Source organism: Rhinolophus ferrumequinum, chromosome 12, assembly GCF_004115265.2.
Source record: "Rhinolophus ferrumequinum isolate MPI-CBG mRhiFer1 chromosome 12, mRhiFer1_v1.p, whole genome shotgun sequence".
NCBI classification, from domain to species: Eukaryota; Metazoa; Chordata; class Mammalia; order Chiroptera; family Rhinolophidae; genus Rhinolophus; species Rhinolophus ferrumequinum.
The window spans coordinates 16,710,487-16,726,183 of NC_046295.1; the positions used below are offsets into that span (position 1 = coordinate 16,710,487).

Here is a 15,697-nt window from a genome sequence, read left to right on the forward strand (position 1 = left end):
TCCTACCTACTAGTCTAACCACAATCAGGTTCTTGTATTTCATGGGTGTAAAAGCACATTATTTTTTCACAGGTTCATTTCAACTCTTAAGGTTTTTTTTGTTTTGTTTTGTTTTTTATAAAGAACATAGAATCAGATTGAATTCTCTGGTAACAGTGGGAGAAGGGAAGAAGAGTAAAACATTTTCTTGGCATCCTGTAGAGTATATTCAACCCTTTTGGTAGACGCCAGAAAATGGAATCCATTGTTACGTGTTATTAACGTCAGCACTGGCATCAAGAGCAAATCACAGCCAGATTTAACTCTGAGGATGAAGTTTTTATAATCATAAATACGCAAGGAAAAGATGTTTTAGCCCTCCTTTATTATTTATTGTCTATTTCAGAGACTGAGTTTTTTTGAATATTATGCTGACCGTTTAAAACCTCTGCTTATATGGCTAAAACGTAAACGTTGGCTTTTGTGCCAATATTGTTTAGTATTTGGGCAAGTTGTAGTGAGTGGTGAATGGCCCATTAACTATTCTGGAGGCCTCATAGCAGCACTAATTTCACATCGTGCTGGGTTTACAATTTACATATTAAAAAATGTTCACTTGATTTCGTTCAGGGACAAAGCTGACATCCTATATAAGCATTACTCCAAACAATCCTATTTATTGGTCCAATTATTTCAATTGAAAGATGCTGGTTTACTGCCTCTTAGTATTATGTGAACAATTCTCAGTGAAACTGTTAGACATCAGTTTGACTCTAGTGGCAGAATAACCTCACAGGGTTTCGATTCACTTAATTTTCAGTCCCAGGATTAAGGATCGTTTATAGTCATATTGTAACGGTATGGGCAAATACAGCTTCTCTTAATGCCCTTTCTGATATTTTGGGGAAAGAGTGCTTTTATGCAAAGCATTCACTTATGAATTGAATGACTGCCTTTTCTCACTATAAAATTTCATTCACATTTCCTCCCTTCTCCCATATCCTTATGAGACAGGACAGCATGCAGCATTTTTCTTCATTTTATTATTATTTAAAAAATTTTTAAAGATGTGGTTTAAGGTAGTTCTTTAGGATAGACGCCAAGGTAACTAGTTAATACTGTTATAAAATCAGTCTCCTAATTAAAAATGCTTAATTTGTGCAGGAAAACTACATGTTAAAATGAATTTGGAAAGATTAGATTGGAATTGCCTCAAATTTAATTAAGCCACACTGCATGGACGTGCTGGGAATATCAATACAATCACTGTAAATTTTGTACAAACTGATTTGTTGCATTATCTTGCTCATCTAACATACGGTACTTTTTGTGTCCATATTGCAGACGGCAACTCCAAACTAACATGGCAGTCAGACTGTGTGATGTGGCTTCTCTGCTTAGAAGTGGTTCGTGGGCAGCAGAGCCTTGGACTGGGGTCTGTGGGATTTTCCTTAAATTCTGTAGGCTACTTTTTTTTAGCATGTTGCAGCAGTGCTGAGGCCATACCAAACACTTGAACTTTTCATTTGGCATATTAATGATTCTTACCTTCAACCTATTATGGTATGGCCATCATTAGGAGCTAAAGCACATTGCAATTTTAACCACAGTGGAATATGTAGCATCAGAACCATGCTTTTGTCTCTTTTTATAATCTAAATTAGGATTTAGTGCAGACTCAAAGAAAAGAGTGACAAGCTTTTTTTTAAAAAAAAAAACACAAAAGTTTTGGTATGGTCTGAATACTAAGTTACCGTAATTCTTTACATTCTGTTTACTATGTATTTTTTTGGTTACTAAATTTTGAAGTTATTCACAATTCCTGATGCTCAAACAAAATTGTTGAAATTGTAAATCTGGCTTGAAATTATTTGCCCAGTAACTGTTGAAAGCGTTTGCATTCTGTGAACAGTTGTGTTGAGCCTATCAATGGAATATGCATTATTTGTAAAATATAGCACATTAGTATCATTTTATTCTGAGCAGATGGTCCTATAGCTGAGAGATGCTGTAATTTTCAGTGCACACAGCCTACTGCAGCTGTTCACTTGAATGTTGGCTTAGGAGCTCATTCTTGCCACCTGAACATGGAAATAAATGTGCAATTGAGTGAGGAGTGTTTGTTGTCCTGGCTAAAATCCTGCTAATTTCAGTCAATGAACACTTTATGTTTCAAATGCCATCCCAATGAGCTTCAGTTCAAATCTCGCATTTGGGGCTCATATAGTTTCTACACATACCCTAACTTTTGAATAGCGATTTGTTTTCATTGCCCTTGACTATTCTCATCTTTCAGCTCATTGTTTCCATGACTGCTGGGCAAATGTTAATCACAAGAATTTTGCTGGGAGAGTCACCCACAGCTAATACTCTACAAACTGGAGCAGTTATGCTTTATTAGGAAATCTGAAACATCCTTTCTCAGTTTCAGATACATTTGTTAGTTATAATAAAATGCATATCTTGAATTGTGTCAGATTTTTTTATACTGATTTCCAAAAATTTCTTTATCTTTTATTCCTTTAAGCATTCCCTAAGAGTACTTGTCGGAGAGATGTAGCTTGTAGCTTGTAGAATAAATACCCATTTCTTTGAAAAGGAAATGAACTCATGGAGGAGGGGTTATGGGTTTTGATATTTCATAGGTAGTCTGGATTTTGTCTCCTGTTTTTTATCGTGATAGTGATGATTGTTGTTCAGTCTGACCAGTCTCAATCTGTCCTACGCTGCCTTCTTTTATAAACATCTCTTGGCAGTAGAGATTTCTTTCCATATGCTTACCTACTGTAGTGCCCTTTTATTTTTCTTAGGCAATATGCTTTTTAAAAGACCTTTTCCCTCTTTTCTTGTAACACTCTTTCCCTCTGCTTTGCTTTTTAAATTTTGTCTCAGATTCTTTGCCTTTTATATGTTAAAAATGTCCCTGAAACTAGTATCCCATCAATTCAGAATTGTCAATTTTGAGAAGTTTTTTTTTTTTTTTTTGTGGAGATGAGAGATGTACTGGATGAAAGATGAAAGGTAATCCTTTCAGGGAAGATTTGATTTTTGGATTCTCCCACAATTTTGGCTCTCTAAAGTAGATCGCTGTTGGAAGATGGTTTTAGAAAATTGGGGGCTGTGGTTTGTGACTCTTTTGCTCAAAAAGCATAGGATTGATTTTTAGGAAACTAGATCTGAATTTTCTTAATCAATGATTTTTAGAGAAGGCTGAACAGTTTGAGACCATTTCCCCCAACTCTGCTAGTTATCCTGTATTTGGAGTTTATAGATGTACTTTAAACAGGCTTACGTGCTCAAATGAAAATTCCTTGGGCTGGTCTGTTTGGAAAAATTGATATATTTACATTGTTGTTTTAGTGGACTGGATAGGCTTCCCCCCCCCCCATGTCAGAGTCAAGGCAAAATATCATATTGAATTGTTGGGGGATTTTATTTTGATCAGTTGCCGTGTTGGTTATCCTTAACTGCCAAGATTGATGAGAATGGCTTGTTAGATTCTACAAGGTCCACTAAGTGTTCATAGTTTCTTTCCCAAGTTATCCTACAAATCCTTTTCATGTCCTAACATACAACATCTGATATTTTCTTATTTCTTACCAACAGTAGGAGTATAAGATATTGTCAATCAAAAACATTTTCAATATGTAACCAAAACAGTACATGTTGACAAATTTGTATTTTTTAAAGTACTCTTGCTCCTTGATTTTAAGTTAATGGATGTCTGACAGTTTTAGTATATTGAAACTCTTAGGCTAGCTTAAAATCTCTTCAAAGTGAGGTAGACCATTTCTTGGTTTGTTTTTGGTAGCATGTTAAGCACTTTTTTTATTTTCTAATGTGATTTTTAGTCAGGGTTCAATTCTGTGCCTTATGGTACTAAATTTTCTCAAGTCTGTGGACACTGCAGGTGAGTAAGGGTATGTGAGTAGACCCAGAAATGTGGTTCTAGAGAATGTTTAAGATTTACATTGTGCTTATGTGCATGTATGGAAAGCGTATGTGACAGTATAATTGTGATCTTAATTGAATAGCTTAATAATGAAGTAAAAATTAGTGTACATGTTGCACTTTTTGTTGAATCTTTGTTGTAATTTCAGTAGAACGACTTGTGTTTAAATTTTTGGATGGCATCTCTCAATAGTTTGTGAAATATGAATTCTGACATTTCTTATTTTCTCTGTTTTTAGCAGGTAATTGCTGCCATGGAAACACAACTGTCTAATGGGCCAACTTGCAATAACACAGCCAATGGTCCAACCACCATAAACAACAACTGCTCGTCACCAGTTGACTCTGGGAACACAGAGGACAGCAAGACCAACTTAATAGTCAACTACCTTCCTCAGAACATGACACAGGAGGAGCTCAAGAGCCTTTTTGGGAGCATCGGTGAGATAGAGTCCTGTAAGCTTGTAAGAGACAAAATAACAGGTATGTAATTTTACACAGGTTACTCACATTTAAAGGCCTGCGTTTCAAGGTGTTAGAAAATAATACGTTTACTGCTTGTAAGTCAGTCAGTGCTGCAGTTTTACACATGGAGGGATTTTCTGTTACTGACTACATCAACAGTATGAAACTTAGTTCTGAGAATTTTGTTTTTCTTTTAAAGCATAAAATTGTTTTACGGACAGTAGGTATGTATTATAATGAGACTTTTATATACTCTGAACCATACAATAACATCTTTGAAAAATGTTTTAAAAGTGAGTATGTCTGGGGCAGCAAGTGTCATGTTAACCTTTAGTTTTTAGTTCCCTGAGCTTACGTGATGTAGCATTTTTAGCAATGAGTTGTAAGAATACTATTGTGTTGGGAGAGGGGAAAAACCTCTTTAAATGTCTTTTCCCTTAAGGCTGTATAGTCCTTCTGCTTATACGTGAACAGAGTAAATGGTAATACTTACCCTGTCAATGTATAGCTATTGGCACTGATAAAATTTGTATAGCACAATCTTACATTCTGTTCTTTGATGAGGAAAGGAAAAAGTACTGTCTGAGTGCTCCTCTTATCATAAAGATAAGAATAAAAGGATAGGTTATTGGGCCTTTATAATAGTACCTTTTGAATGTCAGTGGAAAATCTCCGTAATATGTTGTAAGATTGGACTAAACTTTTAGAATAAGCCAGAACTTAATTTGGAGCATGTTCTTGAGATAGAAGGGTTAATGCTTCCTGCAGGAGTTTTCAGACACTGAAAATAGGAAGTTAAGGTGTAGACATACTCCATAGCTTTTTCATGGGTGTTGTTAAAGTTGAGGAATGGTGCATATCAAATTGCTTTACATGGCTTTACAAAAATATCATCTTGCTTTACAAAAATATAAAACTAAATAGTTGAAGTGAGTAAAGGATACTTAAGGACAGTGTGATGAGTTGGACCAGGAGTCTGAACGTTAGTCATATGACCTTGGGCAAATCAACTTTTGGTTTCAGGTTTCCCTTGGTAAAATCAGGTAGGGGGCAGAGGAAGGGGTCCCTCTAGGTAATTTTTGAGGTCAATTTTGACTTGTTCTGAGGTGGTACCTTTAGGTGTTCTTTTATCACGACAGCAGGGCTTATTCTGTCCAAGCTGAGTGAGTTCTTAAAACTGTCACCGGGGGTCGGCCATACAATCATTTTCTTGAGCTACAGATTGAGGTTCACAGAGAGAATTTATTGAAATCAAGTAAATCAAGTAGGAAACTAAGTGAAACCTCGTTGTCATCAATCTATACTTAATAATTATATTCTAGCAAATTATGGTGCTTAGAAGTTCACCATGATGTCATTAAGAAGGTTTGTTTTTTGTTTGGATGAGATTTTTTTTTCCATTTGCATTTCCAAAATCTCTGTAGTATATGTGAAATTTATAAAGAAAATTTTTGGAAAATTGGAAAAAGTGGACAGCAAATGGCTGTTATTACCTGTGTCTGTCCTGATACTACATTTTGTTATATTGTTATTTTCAGCAGAACAGCATCCTTTATATGTGAGTTTTACAACCTCTTTGGTATAAATGACTATGTGATAAATGGTACGAAGGCTGTGACATAAATGATGTGATTTCTGGCTTGATTGTTTGGTATTTCTACCTACCATTAAAAAAAATGATGCTTGAACAAGTCATATAAAAGTCACATTTTCATGTTGTGATGCTGGGAGCAGAAGGAAATATTAAATCATACATCCTTTGTATTAGACATTTTCCACAGGAAACATTTCAAAGATTTTCATCTCTCATCTTTGGTCAGTCTTGAATGATTTTATTCTTTCATAAACTTTTTACTAGGGCTGTTAACGTGTTGCAAATGGATAAATTTGAGTTGTGTATCTCCACACCCTTTCCTTCTTGGCATTAGTATGGTGGACATTGGTGATAGAACCATCGCCCAGGGGTTATCCGAAATACACAGTTAGATACTGGCAAATTGCACTAATATTTGTTGTCCATTTCTTTCACCCCGACCCCCTCCCCATTGTCTTTTCAGTGCGTGGGGCTAACAGCGTTTTCTTCCTTGGTAAAATTAATGTTTGAAATCTCTGGTAAGCAAGCGGAGTACCCAAGAAAATCCATGGTGGGCATGAGGGTGGAAAGATGTTTTCTACACTTCCTTCCATGAGATATAGTCATAAACACTCCTCAAAATGAGTGTTACCCTTGATGGACAAGTTTGAGAAATGCTGCCTTCCATGGTTTCCTATTGAAGATCCATAATGCAGATTGTTAGCACATTAAAAAACTATGTTAAAAAACCTGCTGTTCCCCAGCCTTATTTGACCATAGAACTCTTCTGGGGGGACATCCCCCCCCACTCGGTTTCTGTTGAGCAAGTTGCTGTAAAAGCTTTTGAAATCATTTTGTTAACGGGTTATCAGACAATCTGAAACTCTTCCGTAATCTTTTCATATCAATAAAATATGAGCATATTTCAGAAAATGAAAATCCATGATAATGAACTATAAATTAAAAAGCTGAGTAGGCATATCTGAATACAAAGGACCTCTTCTAGTCACCCTGTTTTGATTTGGCCCACTGACATCTTACTCTTAGTGTGGGTTAAAATGGTGCTCAGATGGTCTGACTCATTTAGCCTCAAGGGTAAATTACCTTAGGGGTTTTTGTTGTTGTTTTGTTTTTTGTTTTTAAATTCTGAGTTTCTTAGTAAATGTTGGTATTGAACAAAATAGACTAGTAAATGGCAGATTTCTAAAACTGGGTTTTGAATTGTTGCACTTTGCAATGTGGGCATATCTTCCTAAGAAGCTATTATTAAAATGTGTCTAGAAAGCTTTGAAAGAATTTGTGAGGATTTTGACCCTACCCTGTGGTACTTAGCATTAGCTAGCTTACACAGTTTCTCAGTATACATTTTTAGGGTCAACTCAGAGTTCTTTGGTCCCGCTCTAATTATCCAATTTATCCTACCTCTTGTGGAGCTTTTGGGCCAGAACTTTATATTCCGATTTTGTAGGAGGTGAGCATTACATTAATTGGGTTGTAAGAAAACTGGGATCACTCTTTGGAAAGAAAATTTAAGTCCTTCCTTTTTACTTTTCTTAAATCTTTTCTTAGGTAATGCTGAATTGGGAAACTGTATCTCAGGTACAAAAATATCTAGTTAGAAAAATGTATGCCTCTTTCCTAAGTCCTAAAAGAGTACGTAATTTTTAGAATGTGTTGGTGTTAACAAATTAATGTCACTATTTTGATAGAATGAGGATTAGGAAAATACATTAAGACGCGTCTTCAGTAGCAAATACAATAATCTTATCTCTGGACTAAATTCTGTTCACTATGTTGTTTTGTAGGCCCTCCCTCTCTTTGGGCTTGTCCCCAGTTTTATGCTTCGTGCTGTTTCCTGTCTATCGGCATTCATCATGAGACGCTCCTGCTGCCTGTACAGCTTAGCTGACATCGGTGCATCCCTTTGAGTTCTTAAATGCACTTCAGAGTCCTTGACACCTGCTGATGCTGCATTCTAGAGAAGGGAAATGGATTTTATGATGCAAGGAATGAATAATAGAGCGTTAAGAGTTAGAAAAGCCCTTGAGGTGACTGTAGCCAACTCTCTCACTTAACAGGAGATGAGAGGCCTAGGTTGGCTGAAATGACTAGTCCAAGACCACATGGCTAGTAAGTGGTAGAATGGGGACCAGAATTCTGCTTTTCTGATCCCTTCCTGGGATATTTTCTCCTTGCTTCTTTGGAAGCCAGAACTCTTAAAAAATTAAGCACAGTACCATCTAATAAATTTATAGTGAGACATACAGCTTGTACAGGGTCACTGAGGGGCATCTTCTGGCGAGTTTGTCTTCTTCAGAAGGGAAAAGATAGATTTTTGACGGATACACAGAATGAACAAGAACATTCATGCCTCTGAAGAAACTTTATAGCTTCTCTAGAAACTTAATAATTTGTGGTTGTATATTTGGATATTCTAGCCCAGTGGTTCCAAATCTGGATGTACATCCTCACCTGAGGGAGTTTTTAAAAATGCAGATTCAAGAGGCCTTGGAAGTCTTGTCAGAAAGCTCTCCAGGGGTGATTTTGATGGGCAAGCAAGTAGTTGGTGGGGGTCACAGTCTTTTGAGGGGGATGATCAATAGATTGTACCTGCATTGGAATCGCTGGGATGACTGACGAAAATGCAGGTTCCAGGGCCCTGTCCTGACCTACTGAATCAGAATCTCTGTAGGCAGGGCTGGAATGTACCAGTTACCTGGGCATTATCCATTTCTTTTGCTGAACATTTTGCAGGGAGCTACAACTAGGGATTTCCAGTTTCGCCTGAATTCTGGCTAGAGGTGGGTGGGAGAGGTATTATAATTTCAGTGCCTAATTCTATGGCAAGCTAAGCTTCAGTTGCTGTCCCCTCCCCAGCTTTGGTCTCTGAGTTAATTTCTGGGGTTTAGGAGTAGAGATGTTGAGTTTACAAGTCATTGGGCTGTGTCTTTATTGACTCCCTACGTGTCCCTGAAAGTGTGTGTGTGTGTGCATGTGTGTACGAGTAAGTGTGCTTTGCAGTTAGTTTTCAAAACTCCAGGATAGCTTGTTCTGTTGTTACTTTCTTCTAAAACAAGATAGAGCATTACAGTTAGTTGAAGACCCAAGGTAATGAGTGTTGCTGTTTCTTTTAAATCTCCGTGTGATGGCTTCATTCTTACCCTAGGTATTGTTTGAGGTGGGCCCTATGCTGACCCCATCAGCTGCCAACTAGGTGCTTTCAGACCAAAGGAAAAACAAAGAGCAAAACAAACAACCAAATACTAACTATGGGGGCCCAAGGAGGGACTTTGCCAACGTGGATTTCCTTCGAATGGATGGTAACACGCAGGCCTCCTTTCTTTTTTTTTAGGTCTTCAGTGTTGACATCTTTTTTTATATGAAGGTTCTTAGCTGGGTGTAAGTTATGTCTGTATTGTTTCTTGAGAACGTTAATGTTAGTTTTGATCCTGGTTTATTTTATCAGAATAATGTGATTTTTCAAACTTCATTTTAATGGTGTGGTATTCTCCCTTCCACTTTTTGAAAACAGCTACAGTCTAGCTCCTCGGGATTGAAACAGATAAGTGGTATTTTATTGGTCTAATAAAATATCTTCAAATTTAATGGTTTTATTTACTGGGATGAAGTCAGTCATCATGGTGAGCCTGAGGCTGTTTTGATGAACATGAACTTGCAAAGGTGATTGTACGTGTCACTTACAATCTTAAGGTCAGCTGTTGGGTACCCACAGTATCAAGAGATCAAGAATTCTGATTCTGGTGGACAAGTAGTTAAAAAGAGCAAAGTGGGTGGGTGAGGGGTGGTAGCTTAAACACTTCACTTTGCAGGCCCGGGGTGCTATTTAATTAGACATTTGGCAGAAAGGCAGGAAACCTGTGGCCAGGTTTTCGTGAAATAAGATAACTTGGCTGCACAGGGTAACTGCTTTGGTCCCTAGCGTCTGGGTACAATACAGTTGAGCATGGCTATCTTACATTATAGTGGCTAAATTTTTATACAGTGAAATTTCTATATCTTTAAATCTAAATATTTTTCCATCGTACATTTGTCTTTTCCAAAGATCATGGCTAATCAGTCATTTTGAAAAATGATGTGATCACTATAGAAACTTTTTATAAAGTCGTGGGGGGAAACTTGAAAATTGTTTCTTCTAGGTTCATTCCCCCCCCCCCCCACTCAAACCTTGAACTGGGGTGTTCTGTAGAGCAGTTTTCACTGTCACTGTGGAATAATTTAGATGCAGAATTTCAAGACGATGAAATTAGACATTTATAAAATTTAAGAAATTAAAGTTTTTTACCATTGTCAGGGAGGATAAACTTTTTTTCTACCCTCTTAATTTAATTCTCAGGCTCCAAGTCACTGAACCTAACAAAAGACAGATTATACAAAGTTATATGTCAGTTTTCAGTGTTACTGTTGAATAATTTAGATGAAAAATTTCAAGATGATGAAATTAGACATTTATAAAATTTAAGAAATCAAATAAAGTTCTTTTCCATTGTCAGGGAGGATAAACTTTTCTTCAACCCTCTTAGTTTAATTCGCAGGCTCCAAGTCACTGAACCTAACAAAAGACAGATTATACAAAGTTGTATGTCAGTTTTATCTCAATAAACCTGGTGGGGCGGGGGGAGAAGATTCAAAGGAGGAAAGGCATACAGGTTTTATTAATATTGTAAGTGCACTGGAGTTTACGGGGAATAATTGAAATTCAAAGAAGTTATGGGGGTTAATCATGGGGGCTTATATTCCATTTTAACAAAAGAAAGTGGGTTTGGGCTCCGAGGCATGGTGCATTGTGGGGAAGTGACCAGGAAGTATATGGGGGAAACTAATGGAAGATTCCAAGCTATCTTAGCAAGGTTTGTTTATGCATCTTGGTGTGGACTTTCTATCTTCGGTGGTGAGAATTGTGCTCTTCCTGGTAAAGGAGAGGAGGACATCTTCATTCATAAGGCAATATATGACCTGCTTTTAGGCAGAACACGAGAGAGCGGAGAATCTTTCCTGTGTCTGTTGATTCTTAATTGCCATCAGCTCAAAATTATCCTTATACTGTGTGGCATATTTGGGGTGGTGTATTCTGCACTCCTTCACCATGAAATAAGTTAACTCTCCATTAGCAAACCTAAACAGAAAAGCTTCTTCTTTGTATATCCTATAGTAATAAAACCTTAAATGGCTAGGTGCTGGGAAGAAAAAGCATCTATTATGAGGATATTGAAACTCTGAAACAGAATCATTCCTGGTTAATTTGTAAATCACCTGGATTTTTGTATCTCTGATTTCGTGATGTTGATACTTGTGTTACCTTATATTTTATTCCATTAGAAGCCATTATGGAAGGCAGTGTGGCGGTTCCTCAAAAAATTGAGAATTACTATAGGACCCAGCAATTCCTCTCCTGGGTATATACCCAAAAAAATCTGAAAACATTTATCTGTAAAGATACACGTACTCCAATGTTCACTGCAGCTTTATTTACAGTGGCCAAGAAATTGAAACAACCAGTGTCCTTCGATTAGATAATTGGATAAAGAAGTTGTGGTATATATACACAATGGCGTACTGACTGCTCTGCTATAAGAAAAGATGAAACAGTGCCATTTGCAAAACCATGGATGGCTCTTGAGATTATAATACTAAATTAGTAAGTCAGACAGAAGAAGTTGAGAGCCATATGACTTCACTGATATGTGGGATATAAAACTGAAAGCAACAAAGGAACAAGACAAAGAAACAAAAACTCATAGACACAGACAATACAATAGTTCAGTGGTTCCCAGGGGGTAAAGGGGAAGGGAAGGGTGGTAGATGAGGGTAAACGGGGTCAAACACATGGTGATGGAAGGAGAACTGACTCTGGGTGGTGAACACACAATGTGACATAGAGATGATGTATTATAGATTTGTAAACCTGAAACCTATGTAATTTGACTATTGTTACCCCAATAAATTTTAATTAAAAAAAAAAAAAGAAGGAAATGAAGACAAGTGTTGCAACTCCCAAGAGCTGGTTACATACTTTTCCAACAGCCTTTTAAGAATATTTACTGGGGAAATGAGGTTGAACCCATTGGGTAAATAAAGTTTAGGATTGTTGAGTCTGTGCATTCTTGGCCTGTGTCACTGGGACTTGTAGAATGACCATGTTTGTCTTGCCCGTGGATTAGGATTGCACGCCTTTGATTATTCCTGTGTTAGTTTGATACAAAACAGATTTTGGTAATGTATTCAAATTCAGTAAAATACATTTGAAGTTCTTTTGTAAAGATTCCCCCCTTAAAATTTAGCAAGGTATGAGTGCTTGTGTGCTTCCTATTTGGTGTTCCAGACCTTTTCACACTGATTTTTTTTTTCTTTCTAATTTTTGTTTACTTTTGCGTCAGGAGATTGGTGGTAAGGAATAGAAACCATTTTCCGTTTATTATTTAGTGGCTGTCATAGTAATGATGGAAAAATGTAGATGAGAAAGAAGATGGTGAACTAAATGGGAGAGGATAACGAACAGTTAAATTGGTACAGGACTTCTTATTTATAATCTACAGGATGTTAAAATCCTATTTCTCCTCAGGTATGAAATTGACTTATCCACTCCAGCACCCCTCTTTCCCCCAATTTCATGATGTAGTACAAAAACCGTCCTGCTTTTCTTTTGATGATTTTTATTCTGTTTTAGTACCTTAGCACCAGCCTTTGATTTTCAGCTTTCTAAATTATGACTAGAGCAAAACATTTTTATTTTGTACCTATTGGAACATTTCCTTTTAAATGTTTCCTGAACAGAATACTAGTTGATCATTGAAGCTAAAGCTGTGTTTCAGAAGTTGCCAACTTCTTTTGAGCTTGTTCTGAGTTACCTGACTTTGAGTGGAGTCTGTTGCTGCTGCTACTGAATTTGGAGAGCTGTGGCAACCCTCAGAGTACGCCTTTCCAACTAAAAAGGTCAACTTAAAACATTTTTTTTTCCTGGCATTTTACTTGCGTCACTTAGTTTGTCAATCCTATACAGTGGCACGTTTAGCATGTTTTACTCCTTCATGTATTTGGTTTAGCTTCTAAAAGTTTTAGAATATTTTGACACCATGGTATGTCCCTTTTATTGCTAAGAAATCTCATCAAATGTTTTTTAAGGAGTTCTAAGCTATAAAAGCAGCATTGGCAGCTCTTCCAAGTATTGTGAAGAAACAGATCCTCAGTTAAAACTATCTTTTTGTGATCTAACTATTCAGTAATCTCATACATCGGGCATCAGCTTTAGCTGATTGAGGGATGATCATTCTACATTGTTCTAAATTAGAAGAAAGGTTCTTACTCTGTATGCTTCCTTCAAGGAAAAACAAATGCGAGATGGCAGTATTTAACTTACTCTGTGTTTATAAGCATTCCATCACATCTTTCCCTGTGAAATGGACTTGAATGCAGTGGTTTTACGGAACTCCTGTGTACACTGTGTACACTAGGGGTGTTTTTGCTTAGTTTGGGATCAAGTTCCTGGGATTAGCATTGAAACAAAATGCCTGCTACCTTTTACTCCCCATTAGGGAGGTGGCCTAATGAGCACTAGGTTTAGAGGTTTTAGCCTAGAAAGAACAAGTTACACTTGTTCAAATCCCAGGTTAGCCACTTACTTGTTGTAATGTAGCCTTACATGAGTCATTGGACTCTGAACTTGAGTTTCTTCCATAAAGTGCCTAGCACACAGGGGTCCTCCTATCCCCTTCTTACCAGTTAATACTTACTCAGTTACTTGACAGTTGCACTCTTTTCCTTGGGTAAACCGATTTTTGAAAAAAATCTCCAAATAGATCTGTTGTCTTAGAATTTTTATAGTTTCTCATGATGTGGGACTAATGCAAAGGTAATTTTCTATTCCTTTGCTTTCTAGGTGATTTGACCAACACAATTGATTTTCTAGGGGTGGGGCAAAGTGGGACTAGGCGGAACAAGGCAGGAGTTAAGAGCCCAGGAAGATGATTAATGATATTATCGCAGCCTCTGTGAACTCGCGCACTGGAGTGGAGTTATTGCTCTGTGTGGTATTGTGTGAAAGTTATTCAGAATGAATGAGCGTCACTTAAAATATGAAGGTACTCTCAGCCAAGCTTCCCTGTTGGACTATTACTGGCCTGAAAGATCAGTCAGCAAGTTGTTAAATTGAGCCGTGAGGTATTGGTTAGATAAAAACGAACTGGAGGCTTTTTTATTGACATCTTTTCCCTTCAGATTAATGCCCCTTTAATATAAATTGTAAATACTCTCACTAAATATTCTGATTTCATAAAGTAAGATTTTCAACTAGGGAAATGCAGAGAGCGATGTGTTTGGTTGTTAAGAAGCCCAACATTGCTGTTGTGTTAGCAGATCAGAGGACTTAGGAAAGAAATTGCTGTCCCTTTTTTTTCTTTCTGTTGAAATATTCATTGAAAAGATGTAAAGCCTTGCTTTATTCAGTCATCACAGACTTTACAGATTTCAGTTTGTATAAAGAGGGTGGTGATTTCCATGAGGGCACGGTTAACTTAGCAGATGCAATTTTACATCTTGTTTTCCTTTTTTTTTGTTAAGTCCTTATGCATATTGTGAATTAGAGTTTATTTTTAGCTCTTAATGAGTTCTTTTCTCATCATTGTACTTTTTGTTGGAACTGTGTTTTCCACATAATGCACTGATTTTGAAGGGAGAGTGTTTATGGCTCACAGTCCCTGTAATCCACCCCCAACCTGCCCTCCAGTTCAACTAACATGTTCATTTTTGTGTCTCAGTGATAGATCTGGTTGCTCATCTACCTTGTAGAGTAGATGTGTAGACGCCCTGACTCTTCATAACCTGTTTGACCTTCAGGCTTTATCCTGAGAAAGTCAAAGGCTCCTTTTAAAGCAATGTTTAATGGAGGCATAGCTTCCTTTAAGCAGGTAAACGAGAATCATTTCATTGGATTCCAGCTCATTGAGCCTGAGAGAACAACTTTATTCCCTCACATTTTGATGCTTTAAATACAGTCCTCAGGAGTCCCTGGTCAGTAACACCAAGGATTCAGTGTCTGCTGAGTCCTTCCCAGCTCTGGTACTGGTCCCTGAGAGCTCTTCTCATACCACTAAAATGAATTCCAGTTTTCTGTTCGTCCACTTTAAAATGTGTCTCATTAGGCTGGTATGGTGTGTCAAACTAATTGACGCCTCTCCTCATGTAAAAGAAAGGCGCTCTCCTATATGATTTCTGAAATACTATCTAGCTCTGGAATTCAGTGACTTTCTCTTTTGTGAACGTAACTGCCAAGGTAGCTCTTAAACATCCTGTCGGGATTCCATGTAGCAAACAGCCTGTTACCTCCTCAAGCAGAATGATTTGGGATCTAACATTTTAACCTCAAGATGTTAAACCAGGTTTGTTTTTAGACCCTTCTATTCTTAGGATTTCTGGGCCTTTGTTTCAGGGGGTGAATGTCTTCATTTGTGTATAATAAGATTAAAATACAGAATTGGCAATCCTGATTTGTGACTGTTTTATAGCGATACATTTCTTTTTTAAGTGCTGGAAATCAGAAGCCTTTGCAGAAAGGCATGATAATGTATGGTGTATTATACCCCCAAATCCATATTCTAGAATGTTAAAAATGGGACTAGATGTTGCTATTTAAAAGCACAATGTAGAATCTTTGGGGGCTTCACTTCCTTGCTGCTACTTGCAATTTTAGTTCGAGTGTTTATGGAAAACAACATT

General features: G+C 37.2%; 1 protein-coding gene across 17 annotated transcripts in view; it reads left to right on the top strand.

The window, feature by feature from the left end:
- The window catches only part of ELAVL2 (ELAV like RNA binding protein 2), a 155,304-nt gene that overhangs the window by 81,749 nt on the left and 57,858 nt on the right, over positions 1-15,697 (top strand). For 6 of the 17 annotated variants that reach the window (XM_033123844.1, XM_033123842.1, XM_033123846.1 and 3 more), the window contains exons 2-3: positions 1,324-1,414; positions 4,170-4,413. In XM_033123844.1, the coding sequence (XP_032979735.1) occupies positions 1,343-1,414; positions 4,170-4,413 (316 nt within the window). In that variant the 5' untranslated portion in view covers positions 1,324-1,342. The remainder of the gene's footprint in view (positions 1-1,323; positions 1,415-4,169; positions 4,414-15,697) is intronic. The other 11 variants (XM_033123852.1, XM_033123853.1, XM_033123858.1 and 8 more) reach the window with 3 other exon arrangements.